Source organism: Phaethon aethereus, assembly GCF_964289735.1.
Source record: "Phaethon aethereus genome assembly, chromosome: 1".
Lineage (NCBI taxonomy): Eukaryota > Metazoa > Chordata > Aves > Phaethontiformes > Phaethontidae > Phaethon > Phaethon aethereus.
In genome coordinates, this window is record NC_138575.1 from 88,922,976 (window position 1) to 88,947,157 (window position 24,182).

The 24,182-nt window shown below is 40.7% G+C and overlaps 1 protein-coding gene across 1 annotated transcript in view; it reads left to right on the forward strand.

The window, feature by feature from the left end:
- Positions 1-687: 687 nt before the first annotated feature.
- WARS2 (tryptophanyl tRNA synthetase 2, mitochondrial) overlaps positions 688-24,182 on the forward strand; it is a gene marked incomplete at its 3' end in the record, with an annotated part of 44,387 nt that continues 20,892 nt past the window's right edge. Inside the window, exon 1 of the mRNA XM_082006294.1 lies at positions 688-798. Within this exon, the coding sequence (XP_081862420.1) occupies positions 745-798 (54 nt within the window). The 5' untranslated portion in view covers positions 688-744. The remainder of the gene's footprint in view (positions 799-24,182) is intronic.

Genomic DNA, 24,182 nt, shown 5'->3' on the forward strand with positions numbered 1-24,182 from the left:
CTTGTTTTGGTTCCGTTATCTGGTGCATTGGAAGCAACATGGGGACAAAAGACCAGATTTGGGGACATGTTGTGTCAGGGGTGAAAAATGAAGAGAGCTGCTTCAGCCTTGGCGTTCGGGATGAAGCAGGGCCGACTCAGGGCTGAAAGCAGCTTTTCAGGGTTGTCTGTGGGGATTTACTTTAGATAGTTCGATGAGTAAAAAGGCGTGAGATGGGCAGAAGCGGGTATCTTCAAGTACGAGCCACGCTGCGGATCTCCGTGTGGAAAAGCTTCCGTGGGCATGGTCAGCCGGCCTGAGGGAAACCGCGGTCAGGGAGACCTTGGTTACACAGGGGCGGGCCGGGAGGAGGGGCTGAGAAGAACAGTTTCAAAGGCAACCAGCACGTAAGGCAGGACCCGTGAAAAAAAAAAGAGGCAATGCGCTGGCGTTTGCAAAAGGGGCAAGGCAGAGCTGACAACCCTCGGGCCCGGCTTCCCCAGCAATTGCCCCGCCGCCCCCGCGCCCGCCGCTCCGCCCGCCCGCCGCGGCGCTCGGCTGCCATGTGACCATTGCCCCCCCACCCCCACTCCGGCGGCCGCGCCCTCGAGCTGCCACTCCGAGATTGCGCGTGCGCATTCCGGACAGCGGCGACACACCCTTGTCCCCCCCGCCCCCCCCCCCGCTGCGCTGCAGAGCGCATGCGCTGATCCTTCCGGGCTTCTGCCCTGATTCCCTTCCCCCCCATCCCTTCCCGCCTTTGCCATGGCGACACCGAGTGGCCTGATCCGGGCCCTGCACCGCGGGACCCTCAGCCAGGTAACCGGCCTGGGACACTTCCCCCGTCCCGTCTGGACGCGGGGTTCCTTCCCGGTGTCTCCAGTTGGGCCGGGCCAACCGTCAACCCGCCCTCCGTACAGCCGTCCAGCTCCGCGCATGCGTGGTGGGGTGGCCGTGGCGGCGCGCGCCGCGGCGTTGGGGGAGGGGGGACACGGGGCGATGGAGAAGGGCGGGGCCACGCCAGGCGCCGTGGGTAGGGGCCGCCACTCGCGCCGCCGGTCTCTCGGCCCCGTCCTTTCGCTTTTCCAGCTGGTTGTCTCTGGTGCCTCTCAGCTGTAGGGGCTTTTACTCCGCGGGGCACACGAGGTTTAGCGGCACGGGAGAGAGGGAGGCCTGAGCCACCAAGTGAGGTGTCGGGGGGCAGCGGCTCGCTCCCGCCGCGCCTGGTCGGTGTCCTGGTGGTCGCTCAAGCGCTGAGGTACCACTGGACATTATTCAGCGTTGGTCTTTATTTTGTCCCTAGAGCATTATCTTCCGATTTTAAATATACCTACAGGCTACCGACTCCTTCTTTAGCAGGAAAAAAAAACACATAGGTATCTGAACGTTAGTTAGTTAGCGGATGTATGTCAATCCATCCACCTTAGTACTTACACAGCTTCGGAGGGCTGTGCTAATGGTTAAGTTTGCTTGACGCATTTGGGATTTTCATTGTAACCATAAAGAACAGGAACTCCCCCTCCCTTATATTACAAAATTGAAATAAACGGGCAATTGATTGTATTTGGAAAGATACCCTAAGCAATCAGCAGAGTCAGGTAGGAATATATTCCGCGAGCATGTGTTTGTAGGCACCCTCCTTCATAAAGATTTCTCTCTATAAATAACGATTTGCCTTTACCAATCCAATCATGAGTGGAAGAATTATTTATTACAACAATCTGATGACAATAATACTAATGTTACAACATTTTAGTGAATGTTTGTTTCCCTTAGCTAGACAATCGGCTTTTTCATTAAAAACATACATTCATATATCACCAAAATCCTGAATGGTATGCTATGTTTCTATAATGGAACACTTTATCCAGAATGGGTGTCAGGGTAGATGTGTCTCATCTTGCTTCTAAGGAGAAATAGCATAAGTAAAAGATTAAAGATGGCTTTCAGTTTCCTGGTGTTATCTGTCCTATCTGTGACCTTGCAGCAACTGAGTTCTATCTGTTACCCTCAACCATGGAGGTGTTATTCTGTGAATTTCAAGCTAAGACATACACTAATACATAAAAAGTTGGTGTATATATAGTGGTGAGTCTGGGTAAGCAAGTTACAGGAATGTTTGAGTTATTTCAGAACTAGGATTTTTAAGGTTAAACTTAAGAAATTAAGGCATATTTCAGTTACTTATCAAGATGGCTAATAACATGCAAATGACCTTGATTCTGCCCTTTCTACTGAGGAAGCAGAGTGAGAGGGAAAGAGGGAGAACCTGTTATCCCATGTGAAACTTTCATAACTGATATTCTACTTAGTAACTGTATGCTTCCTACTAGGTGTTACTATAAGGCAGAGGTAAAGTTTCCACTTACATTTTTTGTTTCAGAATTCATTTGTGTATAAGACTACTTTGAATGTTAACTATATAGAAGACCTAAAGAATCTTGACATGGCATACTCGATAAGCTTGTTGGGTGTTTCCATTCCTTTAGGTGTTTTAATTTCATTTCACTTATGTGTAACTAAATCTTCCTAGGTTTTTAACACTTAAAATTTGGACAGTTACACTGTCTCCGTAACACGTTTGCCAAAGCAAACAACATGCAGATCTTGCAAAGATGCCTCAAACCACTCTTTACTTTTAGAACAAGAGTTCTAAATGGTCTAAATGAGTTTAGAACAAAGTTCCTTGAAAAATTTAAAGGGTTTGTATACGCTTATCTTTCCAGCTACTCATGGTGTTTCTTTGGGATCCATTCAGTATCCTAGCAGGTACCCTCCCTTGCCTTCATTCCTCTAGCAAAGGATTCTGGTTTATCTTGCATCATAGAGAAATCTGCTCTGAGAGAACTTGGCTCTGTTATATCTTAGTATTTGCTCTGACATGAACTTTTTTGCCACTTCTGACTCACCTGTCAGATCAAGATTATTCATCAGGTGCTTTGTCACCTGGTTACTGTTACCTGATGTCCTTTAGATGTGATAGGTTTGAGAATGTACTTCCTTCCTATTATTTTTTAAATGTTTTCATTTAAAAAAAACAAGAAGCCCAAAGTAGTGTTGGTTATGTAACCATCCCGCCCACCCCCAAATAACAGTAGTAATTTGTTTCTCTGATTTTAAATTTGCAAGTCAAATATGCTGTGGGCTTTTGTCACTTTCCCCTCTCACTTTTAAGAGCCCTCTTATGTCTTTCTGGAAAGAACTGCACTGGAATTGAAGTGGTACTGAAGAGCTTCTTCAAAAAAATTGAAGAGAAAAAATGGCTTCCTAATTTATGCTGTTCCTGTTGTCAGGCTTGACTTCAGAGTAGTTCAACTATTATGGTAGACAGCTTGGAAGAGAACATGTATTTGCTGTGTGCTAATGAGGAATATTCAAATATCAAGATGGAAATGTGTTTGTCTTCAAGCTTGAGCAGTATATATCTACTGGCACACGTATAGTTTTGATGTTTAAGCGTTTGATAATGCAGTCATAGTTATCAGAAGATGTAATTTCTATGGTTTCAGCTTTGTTTCACTGTAGTGCATGGTTCATCGTTATGCTGCATTTATCATGCTGTGGAGAAGTTCCTCTATACTTTTTGTTGTACATACTTCTAGTATACAACTAGAATATGTAGGCAAGATATATGTGGTTAAGAAGAAGGTGACATTTTGTTGGCGAGATTAATTATATTTTGAGTATTTTGACTTTTAAGAGCTTATTTTCAAATTACTTGATTTACTGTTCTTGAGTGGTCTCTAAGCCAGGGTTATAGAAAGTCATTTCATCAAGTCTGTTTCTATGATAATACACTCTTAAAAATGGCAACTAGCAGCTACTCCAGGGAATTACTGATAAAATTCTGAGAAATCCAACTATGGCATAACCCATCAGTAGGAAAATTTAATCTAAGGTGAGTCAGTCAGCTGTTGGTGTATGACCTGATAAAATATGAATTAAGTTTAGTCCTGTCAGCAAAGCTGTAGAAGTTGTTGCTATCAATGTAAATGTTCAGTTATATCTTAAATCTTACTAAATCAGGCCTCACATTGTGTCAGTCGGTGCATTTCACGGTTTAGCTGTTACATCGGTATCTTCAATTGATAACCTCTCTGTAGTATCACTGTTGCAAAAGCCAAATCATTTAAGCCCAAAAGTGGCCAGTGGTCGAATCCCAGCCTGTGTAGGCTTTCTTTTCTCCAATTCAGACTTTCATTCCTAACTGTAACAGCTGCTGATTAAAAAAAAAAAAAATCTAAGTGAATGAAGTAAAGATGGGGACTGTTTGTGCTTAGGTGATTAGGGAAGAAAATCTTACCTATCAGCGGTACTAACAATGCCAGTGACTAACTGTGGAGCATTTCTGTACTGGTGTGAACTCAAGCTCTTTTTTCCCTCTATACCCCATGATGGACTTCTGATTTCTTCAGAGAGGAGCCTAGTCAGCATTGCACATACCCCCTTCAGACTCTCTCATCTGCATAGGTCCTGCTACCTACTATGTTTGAGACATACCAGAAGGTAGTTTGCTACCTTCGCTGTTACCCCAGTGAAGTAGAAGAATGACAATGTCTTGCTTTTGATTACAGAGTCTCATGCATCAGTAGGTGGCTATCCAGGCTCCCAGCTGGAGGCCTACTTCTAGATCTTATTTGCCTTCAAGAAGAAGTCAGGAGAGGAGTCTTTGGCACCATTTTTCTTTTCTAGTAGCAAAGTAGTTATCACTATTACAGTTATTGTAAGACTACTCTAATACCTATATTGCTTTTCTTCCTGAGAGCATCTTTTAAAGAAAACATGAACCTCTCATTTTGCTGCCTTTTCTCCTACCCTGATCTTCTCTCTTTGATAGGTAAGCTTTCCCTGGCCTTCACACATGATCCATTACAACAACTGTATTGTTGTTGCTAAGCTGTACATTTTGATGTCCTGCAACCTTCATCTCTTGTCAGCTTTCACAGGAGTGACGCATTGGGAAGTGGATTCTCTTTTAGCTTTAGAACTGTATCTTCCAGCCAAAAGGGTTGGTATTTTTTTAACACAAAATACTTTCCTTTCCTCTTAGGTGCTAGAATTTGGTCACTTTTTTTCTGGCACTCAAAGTTGGATTTACTGTAATGAAACTCTGGCACTGTTTGGGTCATACAAAGAGAAGGTTGGTTTGAGTCCCACAGTCCCGAGGATGCCTCTTCTACCTTTCAGTGAGCGCTGCACAGAAAACATCTCTGATGAATCTCTGGTCAAGCATTGGAACAGGCTGCCCAGAGAAGTGGTGGAATCACTGTCCCTGGAGGTGTTCAAAAAACTTATAGCCGTGGCACTTCGGGACATGGTTTAGTGGGCATGGTGGTGTTGGGTTGACAGTTGGACTTGATGGTCTTAGAAGTCTTTTCCAATCTTAATGATTCTATGATTCTATGAACGTTTAGTCAAGACCACTGCAAGTATGAGACCTTCAAATTCAAGGTATCTTAGCCAACATGTTGATAATCTTAGCAGCTCATTTAGGAATGTTCCTGTTTCTTTACCTGGGTTATCTGAAAAATAGTAGTTTCTCTAGCTTGCTTTACAGTTTGTGACCAAAGGCGCTAAAACTGCATTTACTGCATTTTTTTCTACTGTGACAGCCTAATGGGTCTCACGGCCAAAGTCAGACTAATCCGGCATGCTTTGCTCTTAACAAGTCCATGTTTGCTGCTGTTTTCCTCTAGTTATCTTCTAGGGAATTGCAAAAGATGTTTTTTGTTCACTGAGAATTGATACTAAATGGACTACCTCCCAGACTGTTCCTCTTTTCCTCTACTTTTAGAGACAGGAATGACATTTTTCTTTTTTTAGCCTTCTGATCCTTTTGCTAGGCCTCTGTGAACCTCAGTGATTCTGGCCAGTATTCTCAGTACTTTAAGAAGAGATCTTCAGACTGATTTGGCTCTGATGAAATTTGATTCATTTTTTGAAGAAGTATTGTTCTTTCTGTATTCAGGCCACCTGATCACTCCATTGTTACTGTGCTAGTCATGTTAATGACTGGTCGTGTTTCATAGTTTTTAATGAAGATGGCTGTGAAAAAGGCAGTTAGATAAAAATTGAAGCATTGTTTTGGTGGAGACCATTAAAATGTTTTTTGCCAGGTTGCAAATTTAATCTTGAAAATGTTTAGCTATGGGTTGGCATTTATCTATGCCTTATATGGGCCTATTGGTTCCAGAGAAAGGAAGTAACTGAAATTACCAGGCCCTAATCCTTAAGGATTTCAAAGATTGTAGTTAAAACTATAGTGGGAGAGAGAGCTCAATTTTTAGTTTCATTCAGATGTGTTATGAATGAAATGCAAAGAATTTAAAAGCATCCATGTTCCCATCTTGAAAGTGTTGCTGTCACATAGGGGTCACTTTGTTAACTATTAATGAAATAAGTCCCCAGATGCGTGTAACAAGCTGCACACATGCACAGGTTACTGCAGCAGGTCAACTTCAGAAAGTCCGTCCAAGCAGTCGTGTACTGAGATTGATGGATGAGCAGACAGTTTTTTAAGTGCCTGCCTTGGATTTATGATTGTGACAGTCCCCAGCGTAGCAATCTCTTTCTTTTAGAGTCCATGAAGGTTGGAGGTAGCAAAGGGCTTTTGACTGAGACAAAAAGCTGGAAATGCAAATACCTGTTAGCAAAGACCCATGCGTTTCCTGGTGTCCAGTATGGGGTTGTTCAGTATGTTATAATCTACAGGACCTCTAGGAAAGATCTAAGTGACTTGAGAAATGCTTTCCAAATACAAGTAGCCTCTATGTGGATTCATGTGTAGAAATTTTTACTAGTTTTTTAACTTCCTGTTTTCCTATTTTCCTGAATTTTAACTTTTTTTGGCTGTTGTTACTGGGCACAGATAGTAAAAGTTACCCAACTCCTTCTGAAACCAGCTGGATTTAGCAACTTGTTCCAGCCTTTGGATTAAATCTCTAGTGTCTCCTATCCAGGGTGGAATGGAATTCTTTCCTAATCAGTCATTTGTTTTTATTTTAATCACTAAAAAACTTATGTTTAATCCCCTAGGGAAACTGGCATATCTTTCAGATAAAGCATTGGAAGTGTTCTTTATGCAAGAATGAAACTGTTAGCTTGTGTATCATTTTCAGAGCTGAAGGAAAGTTAGTATGCACTGAGAATATACATTTCTTCAGTCTTCACTGGGTTTGAGAGAACTCAGATTTCCACACAGATCTATTAGACTGTCCAGTCATAGGGAGACTTCTAATCTGCCTTGCTTAATGCCTTGTCTTTAGTGGATTTTGGCCACTGTTGTAGCTGCACAGGAGAGAGCCCTCATTGTAGATAGAAATGAAGGATCTTTGAGGCGTGAACGGGTCCTATTCATTTCCATAATGGAGTTCTAACAATAAAGTCTGGCAAACGTAGATTCTTTTAGCAGGAAACAGCCCTTTATTCTGGCGTCTTGGCAGGGCTTGGGTAGAGTCCCACCATTCTTTCCCCCTCTGGCCTTTGCTTTCAGTCTCTTGGCTGAGCCTGTTTTTTCTCTTGAGACTGTTTTTATTAACTTGTTTTTGTACACTAAGTTTAATGAAAGATGCTACTCTGCCAGTCCTGGATGTTGATGTTTTGTGTAAATTTCTCCGGTGCGTATATTGGACAAACATACTGTGAATTGCACAGTCTATAGTGGATCACCTCTGTCTCTAGACCACAGACTGGGGATCTTGTTTTAATGCTGTTTCATTGGCAGATAGAATTTCCATTTACTAATACAGCAAGTGCTATTCTAGACATTCAACAATTACTTTTTCCATGACACAAGCTGTGGTTTATGCTGGGACTCTAGGGTTAGATGAACATTTTGAGGAGTTGACTCAAATTACAGTAGGATCAGAACTTGAAGTGAAGAAAACCCCTAAACACTAAGTCAGTTAAGTCACCTTAGATCACATATTTTTTGAGCTTTGCTGAGTTGTAAGTAGTGAATTGAAATTGTTTTCCTTTTGGTTATTTGAGCCCTTTACTCAATGGTAATAATACCATTCTTGGAGTCCCCAACTCAGACAAATCACATAGCAGATTTTATAATTTTCTGTTGTATTGGGTAAATCTGTGTATTCACTGGACAGGATTAAATACATTTTTGTCCCAGAGATGTCCACCTTGAGAGTGAGCTGAAGTTCTCACTGTGAGGGAAAGGAAATAGATATATATTTGTATATATGTATGCACACACAAATATACAATGAAGTATATGTACTTTTTCATTTCCCTCATTCTTGTGCTGAAATCTGATGATTGCTACTGGAAATGAAATGTCTGCTTTTACTTTTAATTTCAAGTTCTTTGAATTATGCTGGGACTTGCTTCCACTTCTTGGAGCTGGCAGAAGTAATGGAAAGGTGAAGTTTACCCGACTACTTCGGTGATGTCTGCACGATATCCGAATGAAGAATTAGTGTTGTGTGAATGGAGCACTAAAGGGGTTTCCTCAATTTTCATGGTGTTGCACATAGGTCATGTTATGAACTACTACCAGGATGCTGATGCCTTCATAACCAGGCAGATAAAACCCTGCTATTTGTATTTAGATGGCACTTTCATAACTGGAAAACAAGGAACTTTCATTTTGTTTAGATTACCTTGTTTTATAAATAAGGGGTTTGGAGCCTCACAGTACACATCAGAATGTTCTTGTTGATATTTCTAAGTGGGGTAAGGCCATCTACTTCAGTTACTTAGGTAAGTGTTAATATTTACATTCCTGCACAGAAGATCCCAGGGTTGGATAGTGCTAAGTTTCCATTTTTGAGGCTCAGAGCTCCTGTATAACTCCTTTAATTCCCATAAGTATTCAGAAGCTAAAATGAGATGAAGTTGTATACATACGCCAACTCTGACAGATGGACTATATGTGGTTTTGAATCCCATCACTGTTGTTTCTGGTCACTCAGTGACAATCAAATATTATAACTTGGTCTTCATAGTGTCCTCCTCACAATCTGGATGCTGAACTATTAATCTCATTTGGAAGGTTGTTGGCCAGCATTCAAAAAAATGGATTCACAAAAAATCTTCACAACTTGTAAGGTTCACCACATTATTTTTACCTTTTGCCAGGTGCATGGTTCTGACTTTGGAATCTGCCATGTTAGCTGTGGCTTGGAAAAGATATAGCAACATTTCCATGTTAATAAGAAACTCCAGGCTTCCTGGTGATCTCACCAAAGATTCATATAGCAACTATTTCTGTCACTTGCTTTCACACTTGTAGATACTCTAATATTCCTGTCCTTTGGCAGTGAGATTGCTAAATGGCCTATTTTGAGCTTACCCAACAGCAAGAACAGTTCTTTTCAGGGATTCTGCCTTAATTCTAGGTCTCATGGACATTCACTTTTCTGCTTACCAACATCACTTTTTACATTAACAGCAGCAAAGAAATAAGGGGAGGAACAAACTTTTGATGACAGAACTGTGTTATGTTATCCTTCCTAAATATAATCTTTTTATAGCCACATCAAAGTTTCTTTCAAAAGTGGTCTTTGACTTATACTCGAATTAGGTTATCCATTTGCAAATATTTTTCTTGAAATCACATACTTGCCAAGATGTAGAAAGACTTTACTTAATAGGCATCCATAGGGTGCTTTCCGTTTGCATAGAAGAACAAAACAGTTTCAAACATTTCAAAGCCTCTTTGTTGCTTATGTAGAGGGAATGAGGGGTCCAGCCCTCTGAATTCCTGACCAAATCTCATTTTGCATCTCTGCTGGCAACAAATTAGCCCATGTAATTGCTGCCACCAAGAATGAGTACACATTCTGCACTTCATACACTTCCACTGGGGTTTTTTTGTTTGTTTCATGTTTTTTTGCTGGAAGATATCCACATTTGAGGTCTTTGCAGAGTTAAAGCAATGTCAGCACTTTGCATGTTCATCAAGCATTACAGAATCACAGAATCACAGAATCACAGAATCACTAGGTTGGAAAGGACCTTTAAGATCATCAAGTCCAACCATTAATCCAAAACCACCATGTCCCCTAAACCATGTCCTGAAGTGCCACATCCACACGTTTTTTGAACACTTCCAGGGATGGCGACTCCACCACCTCCCTGGGCAGCCTGTTCCAATGCCTGACCACCCTCTCAGTGAAGAAATTTTTCCTAATATCCAATCTAAACCTCCCCTGGCGCAACTTGAGGCCATTTCCTCTTGTCCTATCACTAGTTACTTGGGAGAAGAGACCAACACCCTCATCGCCACAACCCCCTTTCAGGTAGTTGTAGAGAGCGATAAGGTCTCCCCTCAGCCTCCTCTTCTCCAGACTAAACAACCCCAGTTCCCTCAGCCGCTCCTCATAAGACTTGTGCTCCAGACCCCTCACCAGCTTTGTTGCCCTTCTCTGGACACGCTCCAGCACCTCAACATCCTTCTTGTAGTGAGGGGCCCAAAACTGAACACAGTATTCAAGGTGCGGCCTCACCAGTGCCGAGTACAGGGGCACAATCACTTCCCTGCTCCTGCTGGCCACACTATTCCTCATACAGGCCAGGACGCTGTTGGCCTTCTTGGCCACCTGGGCACACTGCCGGCTCATATTCAGCCGGCTGTCAACCAGCACCCCCAGGTCCCTTTCCGCCGGGCTGCTCTCCAGCCACTCCTCCCCAAGCCTGTAGCATTGCATGGGGTTGTTGTGGCCAAAGTGCAGGACCCTGCACTTGGCCTTATTAAACCTCATACAGTTGGCCTCTGCCCATCGATCCAGCCTGTCCAGATCCCTCTGCAGAGCCCTCCTACCCTCCAGAGGAAGGCCATTAAGCCAGGTCAGAACAGCCAAAGGTGCTGTCACTCCCTTCAGAGGGATATTTTTACAGTTGGCCATGCAACATTGATTATAAGTCTCTAGTAGAATACTTGCCAGTACCCAAAGAAAATTGGAGTATTACATATCTTTGGGGTATCTGCAGTCTTTCTTTTTCACTGATGTACTCCAAAGGATACATCCAAATTGAGAGTTGATAATTTGCTTGGTTTCTTGTGGGCCAGTTTGAATAATACAGGTAAGTTAGCAAGGGAGAGCTCATCTTTAAAACAAATCAGTGAGTGCCAGACATGAACTAGGGAACTTTTTCATTTGACCTTTCTGGGCCCAAGATGTGTAGTAAGCGGGACTGTGACTACAGTTTGCTATAACTTGGGTGGCATGTGCTCTGGTTATTCTAGTCTCAAAGATAACGTTCTATGAACTTCTACATACTTTAGGTCTCAAACATGGTAAGTCTTAATCGTTAACTGCTACAAATCCTTGCCTGTATTGCTTTTGTTTTTACATTCCTCAGATGTTAGTGACCAAGGAACAGCAGTGTTTTATTGTGCTACTGACTGAAGATGCTGGTGCACATTAGATATCAGTCTTACAAGAACTTCCTCTCATGTAAGCAAAGAATTTGCTCTGTGTACAGAAAACTTCATCAGTTGTAAATTCAGTCTGCTTGTTCAGTGGAAATACAGATGCTACACTCATCTTATCTTCAACTCAACCTTGGATTTAATTCCTTGGGAAGAAAATATAGCTTTTATTGACCATTTACTTTTTGGGGTCAGTGCTTGTATCTAAAATAGGGCATCCAGATGAGTTTCTGTGCTCTTGGACACAGGAATATGCCTTGGCTACATCCTCAATGGAGAGCAAGACCTGAGTACAAATGAACCTCTCTGTCCTCCTCATCCATTGTTTGTCCTTTATGTGGAAACAGCCCAGTCTGGTGATTTCAGGACCAACTTGCACTGATAGAAACAGTTTAAATGTAGCCTATGAGTACTGTCTGTCTCCAGAAAAAGTTTTTTAAATTCTGTAGAAGTCCCTGGTACAAGTATGCTTATTATGTCTAAAATATTTAAATTTATAGAATTCTCTTAAGCATGGACAAGGAGGACCGGCTGTAGCATTTTCTTTGTGCATGTGTGCACCATTAGGGAGACTTCCACATCCTAAGGCCACCTCAACAGCCATCAGGTGGTTTTAAAACTTTCCTTTTCACCTGAGATGAATTTCAGGCAGTGACCACAAGGTGAAAGTTTTTGAACAGCTGTGTTAATTTTGGCCCCATATGAAATGAAGCCAATTTTTCCTTGCTACAGGAAATTGCCAAATAAAATAATGAGAGGAAATGAACTACTCTTTGAGTTTCTAGGACAATATTCTGAAGGAACATAGTAATTCCAAACAAAAAATATTTTTTAAAAAACATCCCTCTAGATGTAAGTCGATAGTCTTGGTTTATATCCCATAGGGCAATCTTGGTAGCAAGCAGACTCCTCACTTGAACAAAATATATAAAAAATATCATAAACTCTCTTTCAGCTAGAGGTCAGGGAAGGAGCAAGAGTGATCAGATTTTTTAAGAGATTTGGATACTACTGTGATCAAAAGCGTAAAACATCTTTAATTTCTCTGGGAGGGAAGTATTCAGTTATGGGGGCATTCTTTAGCTTTTTGTTTTGTTTTGCTTTGCTTTAAGATTGTGATGTTTTCAGTACTTAAAGTGGTTTCATCTATTAACTTAAAAGCAGATCAACATTGCATGTATCAAATAACATATATTTATAATTTAGAAATACGATATACTTTTCATTTTGACAGTAATGCCTGTATCATATAGCAAAATGAGTGCTAATTCTTCACTTGTTGCTATCAATTTTATTCTATTGAAGCAGTGTACACTTCTGAATGTATGTATATACCAGTTTACAAGTATTAAATGTTAACCTGTATTTCACATCTCTTGACAACATGGAATGGTTTTTCAAAGCATGCCAGTGATCAGCTGCTACCTGTGAAAAGGCTTCAATTCTTAAATTCTGTTAAATGCAGGTAGAAAGACTTGAATCTTGAAATGCCACGAGATCTAGCCTATCTAAATGGAACTGTAATTTCTCTTCCATCCTCTTTGGTCATTGCACTTTGACCTTAATTATGCCTATATAGCATCATAGGCTCAGAGGACAAGAAGAGACCCAACTGGAGGTGATCTGGTGGTTCCCCCAGCCCAAAATAAAAATTGCCTGGCCCTACATCTTTATAAGCACATCTTATATGTTTTGGGTTTTTTTTAATAAAGAGCCTCTCTTAGCACTTTTCTGAAATGCTTTCTTTTTCTTACCATTGGAAAGTTTTCATCTGGTCTGAATCTTTCTTACTGCAACTTAAGCTCATTGTTTCTTACCCTATTAACCATGGTCCCAAAGGTCATATGTAGAAGACTACATATTTAAGCCATGTTTAAGACCTTGTCCCTCCACAGTCTTCCTTCCACTGGACTAAACCTCAGTTTATTTCTGAGGTCTCTCATTGGACTTGATTGTACTTCTATGGCCTCTTTCTACCATTGTTTTGAAACACAGGACCTAGAACATGTCCCAGTGCTCCATCTTGAGGCCATCCTCATCCTGAGTAGGATGAGTAAATTGTTTTGTGTCTTCTGGATTTTAATCCTATTCATATATTCCTGTGCAACTTTTGCTGTATTTTATAAAAGTGGTGGTTTTGCAGCAGCATGATACTACTTCATACTCACCTTCTAAAATGTTACAAACCCCAGATGCTGTTCTGCAGTTGTTGCCTGGACAGCTGTTCTCCTTCCTGTGTTTGTGCAGTTGAGTAGTCCTTCCTGTGTAGATCTGTGTTCTTTTACCTGGTAAATAGCATCCTGTTTTTCAGACAGTTTCTTGGCTTTGTCAATATAATTTTGAGGCCTTATCATCCTTCCACCTTTGTGTCATCTGCAGATTTCATGAACTCTTTATTTCAGCATCCAGATTACTAATGAAGATATTAAAATATTAAATAATACTGGACCCAAGAAAAAATCCTGTAAAACTGTATTTGGTATATCTTTCCACAACCACTGTAAGCCATCAATAAGTGCCTTTTTGGGTTTTTTCTGCCCAGTTCCACCCACAGCATATATTATGTTCTAGATGCTATTTCTCTAGCCTGTGGGAAACTGAGATAATATTGAACTTAATGAACCTTTAGTTCTACTTCTCCATTCTAGCATCTCTTGTGCTATAGGTTGAGTGATCTGATATCACTAGTTCTTGAGAAATACTGCTGTCTGCTGTTTATAGCTCTAATTTCTTTTACATTTTTTATTTGTTCCTGTATTTTTCCAAGAGCTGAAGTTAAGCTGACTGATACAGACTGATAGCTCCACTTAGGTGGGGTCCCGGAGTGGAGCGTGAGGTTCTCTGCTGGCTCCCTGGCCAGCTGCTGCTGGGCCAGTGTTCTTTCTGCCAGCCCATGCGGCTGCAGCTGCATCAGGGGGAAGGCAGAGCCGGTGGGTGCTTCGAAGAACTGTTTCCAGAAGGCATCTGTGCCCTCAAATTTTAATTGTTTGATTGCTGCTGCTTCAGCCTTATTATTCAATGGACAGTAAACTAGTTTTTCTATGGATTTGTGTCTTAGGGGTGTTCTCCACAGTGTAATAAGCCTGTCTCTCTGCTCCCTCTCCTTTTCCCTTGTGCCACCTTCTCCAAGCAATGCCTGCAGTACTGTAACTATCACATTTTCAGCTTTGAGCGTTGTGTGCATCATCTAATGAATTTGGAAGCAGCACATACTGACCTGCCCAGCTGGCCAGAATGTTCCTGCTGATGTCTCAGCACGCTTAGCTCCCACTGCAGCTTCCTGTCAGTGAGGCACTAGTTTGGTTTATCTCTTAGCACCTTACTTGTGTGGTAGTTGTAAGAACATGGTGTTATTAAGTCCTTTACCCATTCACTGAGTCTGGGTGAAAAGGGGATAAGGTCTGCAGTTAATGTCTGTGGTTGGGTGGTTTGATTGAAGAAGCTTTATACCTTAGCTTAAAAAAAGGGAAGTAAATGGTTTGAGACTAGTTAAAGCAGGGTTAAGGCTGCTGCCTGTCTTGAAACTGTCTGTCATTTGAAACCATTACCTGCAGTTCTGTGTATGTCTTTGAAAACCAGGAGGTGCAGAAATAGTGCGTGCGTCAGCATGAGTTGGACTTGCTCGGTAACTGCACCTCTTTGGGGTATTTCTCAGCTTTGAACAGATGCCATAGCATGCTGTCCTTACAGTTGATGTGGAAAACTGTAGAGAGCACAGCACCAAAAAAAACCCCTACTGTTGGGCTGTGGCGTTGCTAAGGAAGACATCATGGTTTCGAGTAAGATTGGTGACTGCCGTTGGCTGCGTGCAGACCCAGCGCTTGGTTCCTTCACTGTCAGAGCGTTCCCGCTCTGTCAAATATTATCAGCACTTCTTGTCCTAGGACCTCTGCAGAGTACTTGAGCCAGCTCTTCTGTTTTGTAGACTGCTGGCTGCTTAAAAGTCTCCTAGCCAGACTTTGTATAACCTGTTTCACTGGTCACAGGAGGGAAGGTTCCGTGGCTGCCTTGGATCCGAAGGTACCTTCTGTTGCGTGGCAGTGTGAACTGCGGCGACCTGCTGTAGGTAATCCTTGCATCTGTCAGTACAGCTGTCGCTAGCACATTGAGTGGCACGTGGAGCTCATAAAGGCAAATGAGAGAATACATTTGCAGAACACAGCGTACAACATTAAAGGATCCATTTGCTCAGTCGTCTTTAACAAGGCAGCATAAGAGGGCAGCCTAACCCAAACACAGTTATACTGTATTCTTTTGCTAGCCCTAGAGGGCAGAGTGAATTTTATAGGGTGGGGTTAGTATGTGCTGTAAATATTCCTCCTTTAAATGTGTTTCTTATTTGAAATATAAATATTAAAATTTTACTTAAGTTTAAATATAAATGCATTTGACATTCAAGAAAGGGATACCAGGCAGTGCTGTTTAAATCTTAGTTTAGTTCAGTTTTTTAGCAATGAGTTAATCCTTTGTCAGAAGCTATTTATTTGAAAACTTGCTCTCGTCTAAATGTGTTTCTTTCTAATTTAGTGTTAGCTCCTTAATATGTTTCTTTCTAATTTAGTGTTAGCTCCTTAATCCCTAATTTTAAGAATTAAGCACTGTAAAATAGCATTTACATCAGATGAATTTGATGTATTGAATTACTAGATCAAGATAAACATGTTTTAAAGATTTCTACAGCAAGTTTGCTTAAAAAGCAATAAATGAGGCAGTCTGTAGTCTGAAAGCAGTCTGAAAGCATAGACTGCTTCTAAGTTTCCCTTCAGGTTTTTTTTCAATCTCTAATAACATTAACACTTAAATTGTCCCAATTAGGCTTTAAAATTTATGCGTTAGCTAGTAAAATCTCACTTGTCTGGTTTCCTTTCATTTTGCTGCTTAATAGCTGTCTGAAGACAGGTTTTGCTAAGCCAAGATTAAGAGATGAGCATATCATTTTAGCAACGAGAGCTTTGAAGTTGCAAAGTATTAATGAGGGAAATAAAAAAATCATAGACAGATGCAAAAGATGCAGTAGTTAGGGACTTCTGTCAGCCAAAGAATTTCCTTTGTCTCTGAGGTTGAGGCAAGTTTTGGGGTTTTTTCTTCTTTTTTTTGGTCCCTGTTGGGAAGATCCTCATGTTTGAAATTTCCGATTTTCCAATTTGTGTTTTACTCGTGTCTGTGTTTGCTTAATGCTGCTCTTTCTTCCCTTTGACTTTCACATTTTCTTTTCCTCTGGCAAATTTGAACTTGCTTCAGTTTGGGACAGCTAGGGCTAAATGAGCCGCCACAGATAAAATTATAACAAGAAGAGCAAAGTCTGTGAACAATCCTTTGCTGTTTCCTGAGTCGTTCCAGTCTCATTAATCAGCACGGGTGCTGTGGAGGCTGTATGGTGTGTTATGTCGCCAGCACAGCAGCTTCTCCGTCCCTTTCCCCCACCCCCTGCGTGCCTACACAGTGGGGAAAACTAGAGAGGGAAGCCATCAATCTTTCCTGTCATAGATGTCAGCAGTGATTCTCCTGTCGGCTTCCTGCTCTCTCTGTCGTGCACACCACCTGTGTTTAGAATTAGCTCTGATGCTGCAGATCTCACTCAGCTCTTCACCTGTTCTGGCCCGACTAAATAGCTGTTAAAATAGAGCAGAGCAGCTAAATGCTATAGCATGTGAATAGTAACCACCAGTGTGGGTTGTGGGGTGATTTCTGTTGCAGCTGCAATTGTAATACTGTCATAATTTTCTGTCACGGTGATTTTTTTAGATCTGAAATCTCTTGCTTGTGTTTCAGCCCAAGGGTGAGCTTGTAAGCAAGTCCTTATTTAATGTAAAGATGAAAATATTTATTAGATACATTCTAGATAGAGGTATAAGCCTATCTCCCATCAGTTAGCTTGCTTGGATAGCTTTATGAACAATGTCTAAAGAAATTAATTAGTCTGAAGCCTTGCCCTTACCTTCAGTTACTCAAAGAATACAGTTAGCAAAAGACTTGTTGGGAGTTGATTTTTATACCCCTATATCTGGCTAGTGGGGGTCTTTGAAAATGTAAATGTCCATCTCCCCCATCACTGGGTAGACTGAGAAGCTGAGATGTACTGCCTTGGTACTTCTAGGGCAGGATTAATGTCATCATCTTGTGGTCTCTTTTGTTAAATAATAGGTCTAAAACAGACTCTAACCAGCCCAACTTTTATGTATACTTCTATGTAATTGTATAAATGTTCTCCTGTGCAGTCCTGAGAACTGTCTGTCTATTGGCAGCTTTCTCCTACCTCCTTGACTGGATGCTAGCTTTTTCTGTTTTTAAAACCCACAGAGAGATTAAAGTGTTTATAATCATAAAGTTTGCTTATAATTGTAGTTTGTTGGCAAAGTGTATGATGGTAATATTTATATGGAGTTACAAAGAAGAGAGGCTCTAAAAACTTAAGTCCCGTGAATGCTATCACTTGATTTTATTTGTGTAACTCCTTGTGAAGTGGAGGAACTGTATTATGGCTGATTTTACTATGTATTTGAGAAGCAGTTTTCTGTTGACGGTGCCAGACAAATACATGTAAGCAACAGGTAAATACTTGTCTTCACCCCTCACAGAATTCATAAAGCTAAACATGAAAGGTATAGTCAGGATACTAAGAATTGGCTGGTGCCATGGGATGTTTTGATGTGCATTGATCTTTTCAGTGTGGATTCTCAGCACTTTTGGGGACCTGCATTGGTTTCTTCTTTTCAATGAATGCAATTTGAGGCTTCCCAAATCACTAGCTACCTCTCCAAATATCCATGTATTTTGTATCCATGGTTTGTGTTTCAGTATGATGAGAGTTTCATGCTTGAATTTGGTGCTTATCCTGATCAATTTAAAAACATCACCACAAAAGATCTTCCTGCTGAAGTCTTTAAAATCTTTTTAAAAACAAAAATAAAATTTAAAAGGCTAACTTCCTATAATTTTAAAGGAGACAGAGGTGGCTTCTCATACTAATCAACAAAGGAAGACTTACTATTTTAAATGTTGCAGATGTGGTGCTGAGCTTTTGGAAAGAGCCCTGTAACTTTATGGTCAGTGATAAAATGAAATGCTTTCAGGAATGGGGTTGTCTTTTGCTTTCCACTTGATTTTTAGTTTGGAAAAACAATTCTAGATTATGGTTAGCTGTACACTTCCATACTTGTTTTTAAAGGAATCTTGAACTCTTACTTTCCAGATTCTCCAATGTTTAATTTTTAAGATATGTTTTCACAGATTTTTCTAAAGTAACTGTTAATATTTAAATTTCAGTTTTTAAGTTTGTAAATGTTTAGCTTGGGTAGATTCTTAACTTTTTTAAAGATGTCTTGTAGCTGTTGTGTTGTTTAGATACCAATTTTATATATATATCAGAGTAATATGTACTCAAATTTTACAGATGTCTAAATTAAAGGGTATTAACAAAGTAAATTTGAGTCAGCTGAAAGTTATGGAATGACATAGAGAAACTTCATTGTGAAACTTTTTCTACAGCTGCAGATGGTTTGAGGAGCATATGGCATCCTGCTCTGGAGGTTGCAAAATGCTTTTAAACACAATTGGAAATGCAATATGTACAGCTACCAGCATCCAAAGAACTGCATACCTGCTTTTAGGGATTAATGCTGCTGGACTGCAGAAGAGCTTGGAAGGTTCTCTGTGTGCTTGTTAACAGACAAGAGAGTCCTGTGTCTGCTTTCTGAAGGGAACATTTTAACTCCTAAAATTGATTGTCCTTCTTCTCCAGGTTTCCTATAAATAGTGAAAGGTGGTGCTTTCTGATACAGAATGGCTGAGCATGTTTAGTATGTGAAAATAGTTTGGCCCACTAAGGGCAAAAAACAAACTCAACCTAAGGTAGCTGTATTTTTTTAATCCCCCCTTCTTTGAAGAATATTTGCTTTGGTAGATTGTTGCGAGTATAAATTTTAGGCAGTTTGCATGTTTCTTTTAAAGGTTTGGTGGTCTTCAAGATGTAATCAAGATGTAAGATTCAGTGGTCTTCAAGTCAGTCTGCCCATGTCATTAATAACATGAGAAAGTTGTGTATTATACATACATTTCCCTATATAACTGAACACCATCAAGTTGACTTTACTAATATTCTTTTATAAAATTATTTTGATTAAGCAAGCATGCTGTTAACACCTTCTTTCCTTTAAAAATAAAGCTGTTTGTGATGGTCTTTAGGAGACATGCAGATAGGATTTCCGTAACTCTAGCAACTTTGGTTTGTTCCCCTGTTCTGGCACATTTGTTTCATGAGCAGGGAATGAGTGCATTTTTGACTGCTGAATTGAGGCCTTGACACTTGTAGCTCTCCTTACTAATGTGTCTCATATGAGGAAAGCTCTGCTTGGGTCCAAGAGAGCAGCACTGTATTTTGGAAGCTATCATCTTTTCCAGTATACTCTTTTGCATTGAAAGTGGATGTGGCCATACTGCAGGGTGTCAAGGCCAGACTTTAGCCATCCTGCTCTGGGACAAGAATGTAATTCTTATTCCTGATTATTTGAGAGCATTTGGATGTTGTCAGTTTTTCATTATAAGGAGCAGCAGTTGTTCATCTCATCATGAAAAAGGAGGTTAGGTAAGAGAATACCTGAATCTTAATTGGTCTAGCGCCAAGTTTCATTTAGAAATGCTGCTGAGAAATGCACTGTGGTGTTTGGAATTGCCATGCAGAAGTCTTATTGAGAGAAAACAAATAATAGATGTTAAAACATCTGTCAGATACCACGCTCTTAACAAGAGTGAAGATTAACATGCAGCACTACTGGTGTAGGTGCACGCACCACACAGAGTTAAACATACGAACAGCGGGCTCACACTGTGCTTACTACAGATGTCTGAATGAGTGAGTGCCTGTGGGCTGGAGCTGCATGTCTTGTGGCTTTCACTCTGCTCCATTGGGAAGTCTTCACTCCTTTTGTTTTTATCCTTTTCCAACTCCAGTACTTTCGAGCACACAGCTCCCATCCCCTGACCTAACAGCTCCATTGAAGTGCATTCCAGCCCCATGATTTCATGGTACCAGGCAGAACTCCCCTGCCACGCTGCTATGCTGCCCGCTGCTTCTCATGGAGTGAACAAACAGGGAACATAAACTGTCTCCAAAGGAGCAATGTTCTCTGTATATTTTTAGTGCTAGAAATCCAAGATTCATTTAAGGGTGTTTTGTGTGGGCTTTTTTTAATATAGACTTCTGCTAACACAATGGAATATTTCATACCACGCTATTTGCTGTAACATCTCATGCTTTATGTTGTTAAATGGAATCAAAGGAGTTAAGGATGAAAGACTAGTCAACGGGTCCCTCAGCTGGGAGCGTGTGTGGGTTTGTTCTTTGTAATGTATTTGCTAGTGCTTTACCCAGGTCCAGCCTAGCTCAGTTTTCATTATTGGCTTTACTTGTTTCTGCAAATTCCATACTTAGGTTAAGTAATTGCTGAGCGTAGTGTAATAGTGATACTGTTTGTTTCTTATGTTTAACTTGATATTTATTGCCCATATACTGAACAAACCTTTTATAAGTAGTTGTTTACCGTTTGAATGTACAAGCATTGTTAAAGATGCTATGCTTGCTTTCACAGGTATACTCTTTACTAGATAGACAGAGAACTTTGTTACCTCACATGAAACTGTGTCTATTTTACCTTGGACTTTTGTGTTTTCTTTCCGACATGTAGTGTCACCAGATGCTAACTTATATAGTGTTACAATAAACCTATCTTTAATTAGCTCCTTGTTACGCTTCAAATATTTGGAGTTAGTACAGAATTTGAATGTATGCTGAAACACTGATATCTTGTGTTTTCTTGGTGAAAAATGTTATCAAACTGCCCACTTGAATGTCTCTATTACATTTGTACCATGTATTTGAGTGTATGATTCTCAAATTAGGGGACATAATTTTGCCAATACATCAGATATGTTCATAGTGACTTAATCTACAGTGATCTGGGAAGCGGAAAAGGCAGATAACAAACATGTTGTAGGAAGCATATGAAGCAGGGACTTGGCTGCAAGAGAATGGAGTCTGCGTGACTTGGGGACTTTGACAAGGTTTGTTTGTTTGTTCTCTGCAGGCTGAGGGTGCCAGCTCTTTTTGGGTCAAGGTACTGGCACATGAGCTCATCTGTGCTGACTGCACAGAGATTCCCGCTTTCTGGTATTACAGACAGTTATCCCAGGGAGTAGAGCTGTTTCTGCACTGAAGTAGCACTAGCTTCAGGATCCCAGGGAAAAAAAGCAATAACATCAGGAGACATTTCAGGTGATGCTGTCTTTGTCTAGACTGCAGTTGAAAGTTATGCAAGTTTCTGCACCATGCTTTAACATGGTCATCCTAACATACTTTATTTGATGCACATGCATAGTTGTTTTCTAGAACAACATAAAGTTTCTTAGCTATTCTAACAGTGCGGGTAGGAAACATATTTTATATAAAGTCACTGGAGTCAAGGCAGTAATAGCTTCCTTACCATATAGCATACTCTGTGCCTCCTTACTGTCTTCATGAACCATGCAAGAGCTCTTCTGGGAAGCAGGGAGTGGGGAAGCACAAGTGGAGAAAGAAAAGAATACAGGAACACAGGGAGGATGAAACTACGTGATAAGAAAATGGAGAGTAGGGCTTTAAGTAAGAAGCTATAGCCTGTGTAGAAAAGGATGGTTAAACAGGCATATAAATGGGCACTGGAAAGGAGGAAGCACTGTGGGGAGAAATAATTGTGGGAGGGAGCATCAGGATTTGAACTGAGTGAGGGGAGACAGGGAGATGAGAAGAGGAAATGTGCTCTGACAAACAACCAGCTTTCCTGGGAGCCCTGTAGGGGCAGAACACCATCTTAGTGATCATCTGTTCATAGCCGGGTTTTCTTCTTCATCTCTTATTCTCTTGGTGAAGAGCAGGAACATGGGAAGCAAGACAAATGTTAGGCCTGTGAAGTACCTGTTGCACTGCCTAGCAACTGCTCCGTGACCTTACTAATAGAAGCACAGCTCTGAACCCTAGTGAATCCCAAGTTTCTCTTGTAGAGAGAATTTAATTTAAACTGTGTTTAAATTTATCTATGTTGGGATTCTATATGCCTCCTTCTCTAGGTGAGCACCTGGCCCTTTCTCAGTGTTAACAGAAAGCTGGCTGCAGTCCTTGGGCCAGATGCTTAGAGGGACGTGAGGGGCTTCTGCAAGTGGTCATGAGTGCTCTGATGTAGGTTCCTAGAAAAACAAGTGATCAAATGGCAAACAAGGAATTGAGTAGCATAATTCCATTTTTATATAATGTAGAAAAGAGGCACAGGTGGTCAAGAACTGGAGCACAAGAACTGGAAGTTAGAGTTGCTGTTAGAGGAAATGGTGTGCTTTTCATTGCAGTGACTACCTTGCAGCTGCTGGCTGGAGGTTCTCCAAGAGCACTTAGAAACTAATTCAAGAATATACCTAGAAGTCAAGCAGGGGTGAGGGGGTTACCACGTGGACTTACAAGTATAGACATTTATGTGAGCTAGCCCAAACCTGCTCTTACCTGTCAGCACAAACACCAAAACATTGGATAAGAAAATTGTCTTTTGATCTGAAAAACAGGCTTATTTTGAAAGACAAGAGAATTTTTAGCAAATTTTTATGGAAATGGGCTAGGCTTTTCTGAACTATAGATCATGTTTAAAGAACAAAAGTCCCATTCCACTTGCAAACACTTTCTCAGTAATTTTTCCTGAGTCTGAGTCAAACAAGTCAATTTGAAGTCCTTTTTTAATAGTTAAAAATAACGGTACTTGGCCTTGACATTTACTGCCATTTTGTGTGGCTTCGTAGTTGTATGACTTTATTATTTTTTTCTCCCCCATACATTTGTAAGAGATTCACAGAAATGAAAACAGACTACATCAGTAAATAAATTCTCTCTACTTTATAGATGTTGCTTATAAAATTTAGCAGGAAAAAATAATGCAGCCAGAGGCATAACAAAGTTGATGTTCCTGCTGCACAACAGAGTCTGAGGGTTTGTATTGTGCAGCTTTGTGACTGAGACTCCCTGCTCAGGTTGGTGGGACCTTCATTTATAAGTCAAGCAGTCTCGCATGCTCTTACAACTTGGCACATAACAAGCGTTTTCACATAAAACATTGTTGAGTTACTTTCTGAATATGGTGGAATTCTTTGGAAAGGTCGAGGAGGTAATTGATCATACACTGACAGCTTGGCGCAGTGAGAAAATGGTTGGAGGGCTGGGATGCAGGAAAACAAACTTTACAGGATGGTAACTGTCACTTAGCCAAGCTATACATGTTTTAAGCTTTTTAATCTTTTCTCACAACCTCAGCTTCTTAATCATTTTTTGCTGCTTCTCTGTGAACTCTCTTCAGATGTTGACAGTTTACTGGTACTGATGCATCCACAGTATTCCAAGTGTGATCTTGAGCTGTAGTAATATTTCTTTGTAGATCTCTTTTAGAAACTCTACTGCTGCCAAGATGGGTAGTTTTAGAACTTTGATAATCTCTTTAATTATTCTTTGACCTTTGGGTCAAGGACTAGGTTTCTTTCAGGAACTGCTCAAAATATTCTTTGCAGCTAGAAAAATAAGACTTCAGTGTTCATGGGAGTTAAGATGGCAAATCCGCTTGGATATTGCCCGTGTTTACAACAAAAATGTTTGAATATCTCTATGCTATGATCCCAAGTTTCTGTATCAGAGTGCATAATGTACTAAAAAGAAACATACAGCTGTGGCACAAAAAAGGGTGAAAGAATCTTCCACTTTGTTTCTGAGATCTAGTTTTCACTGATCTTGTTTACAGCTATGTTTGTACAT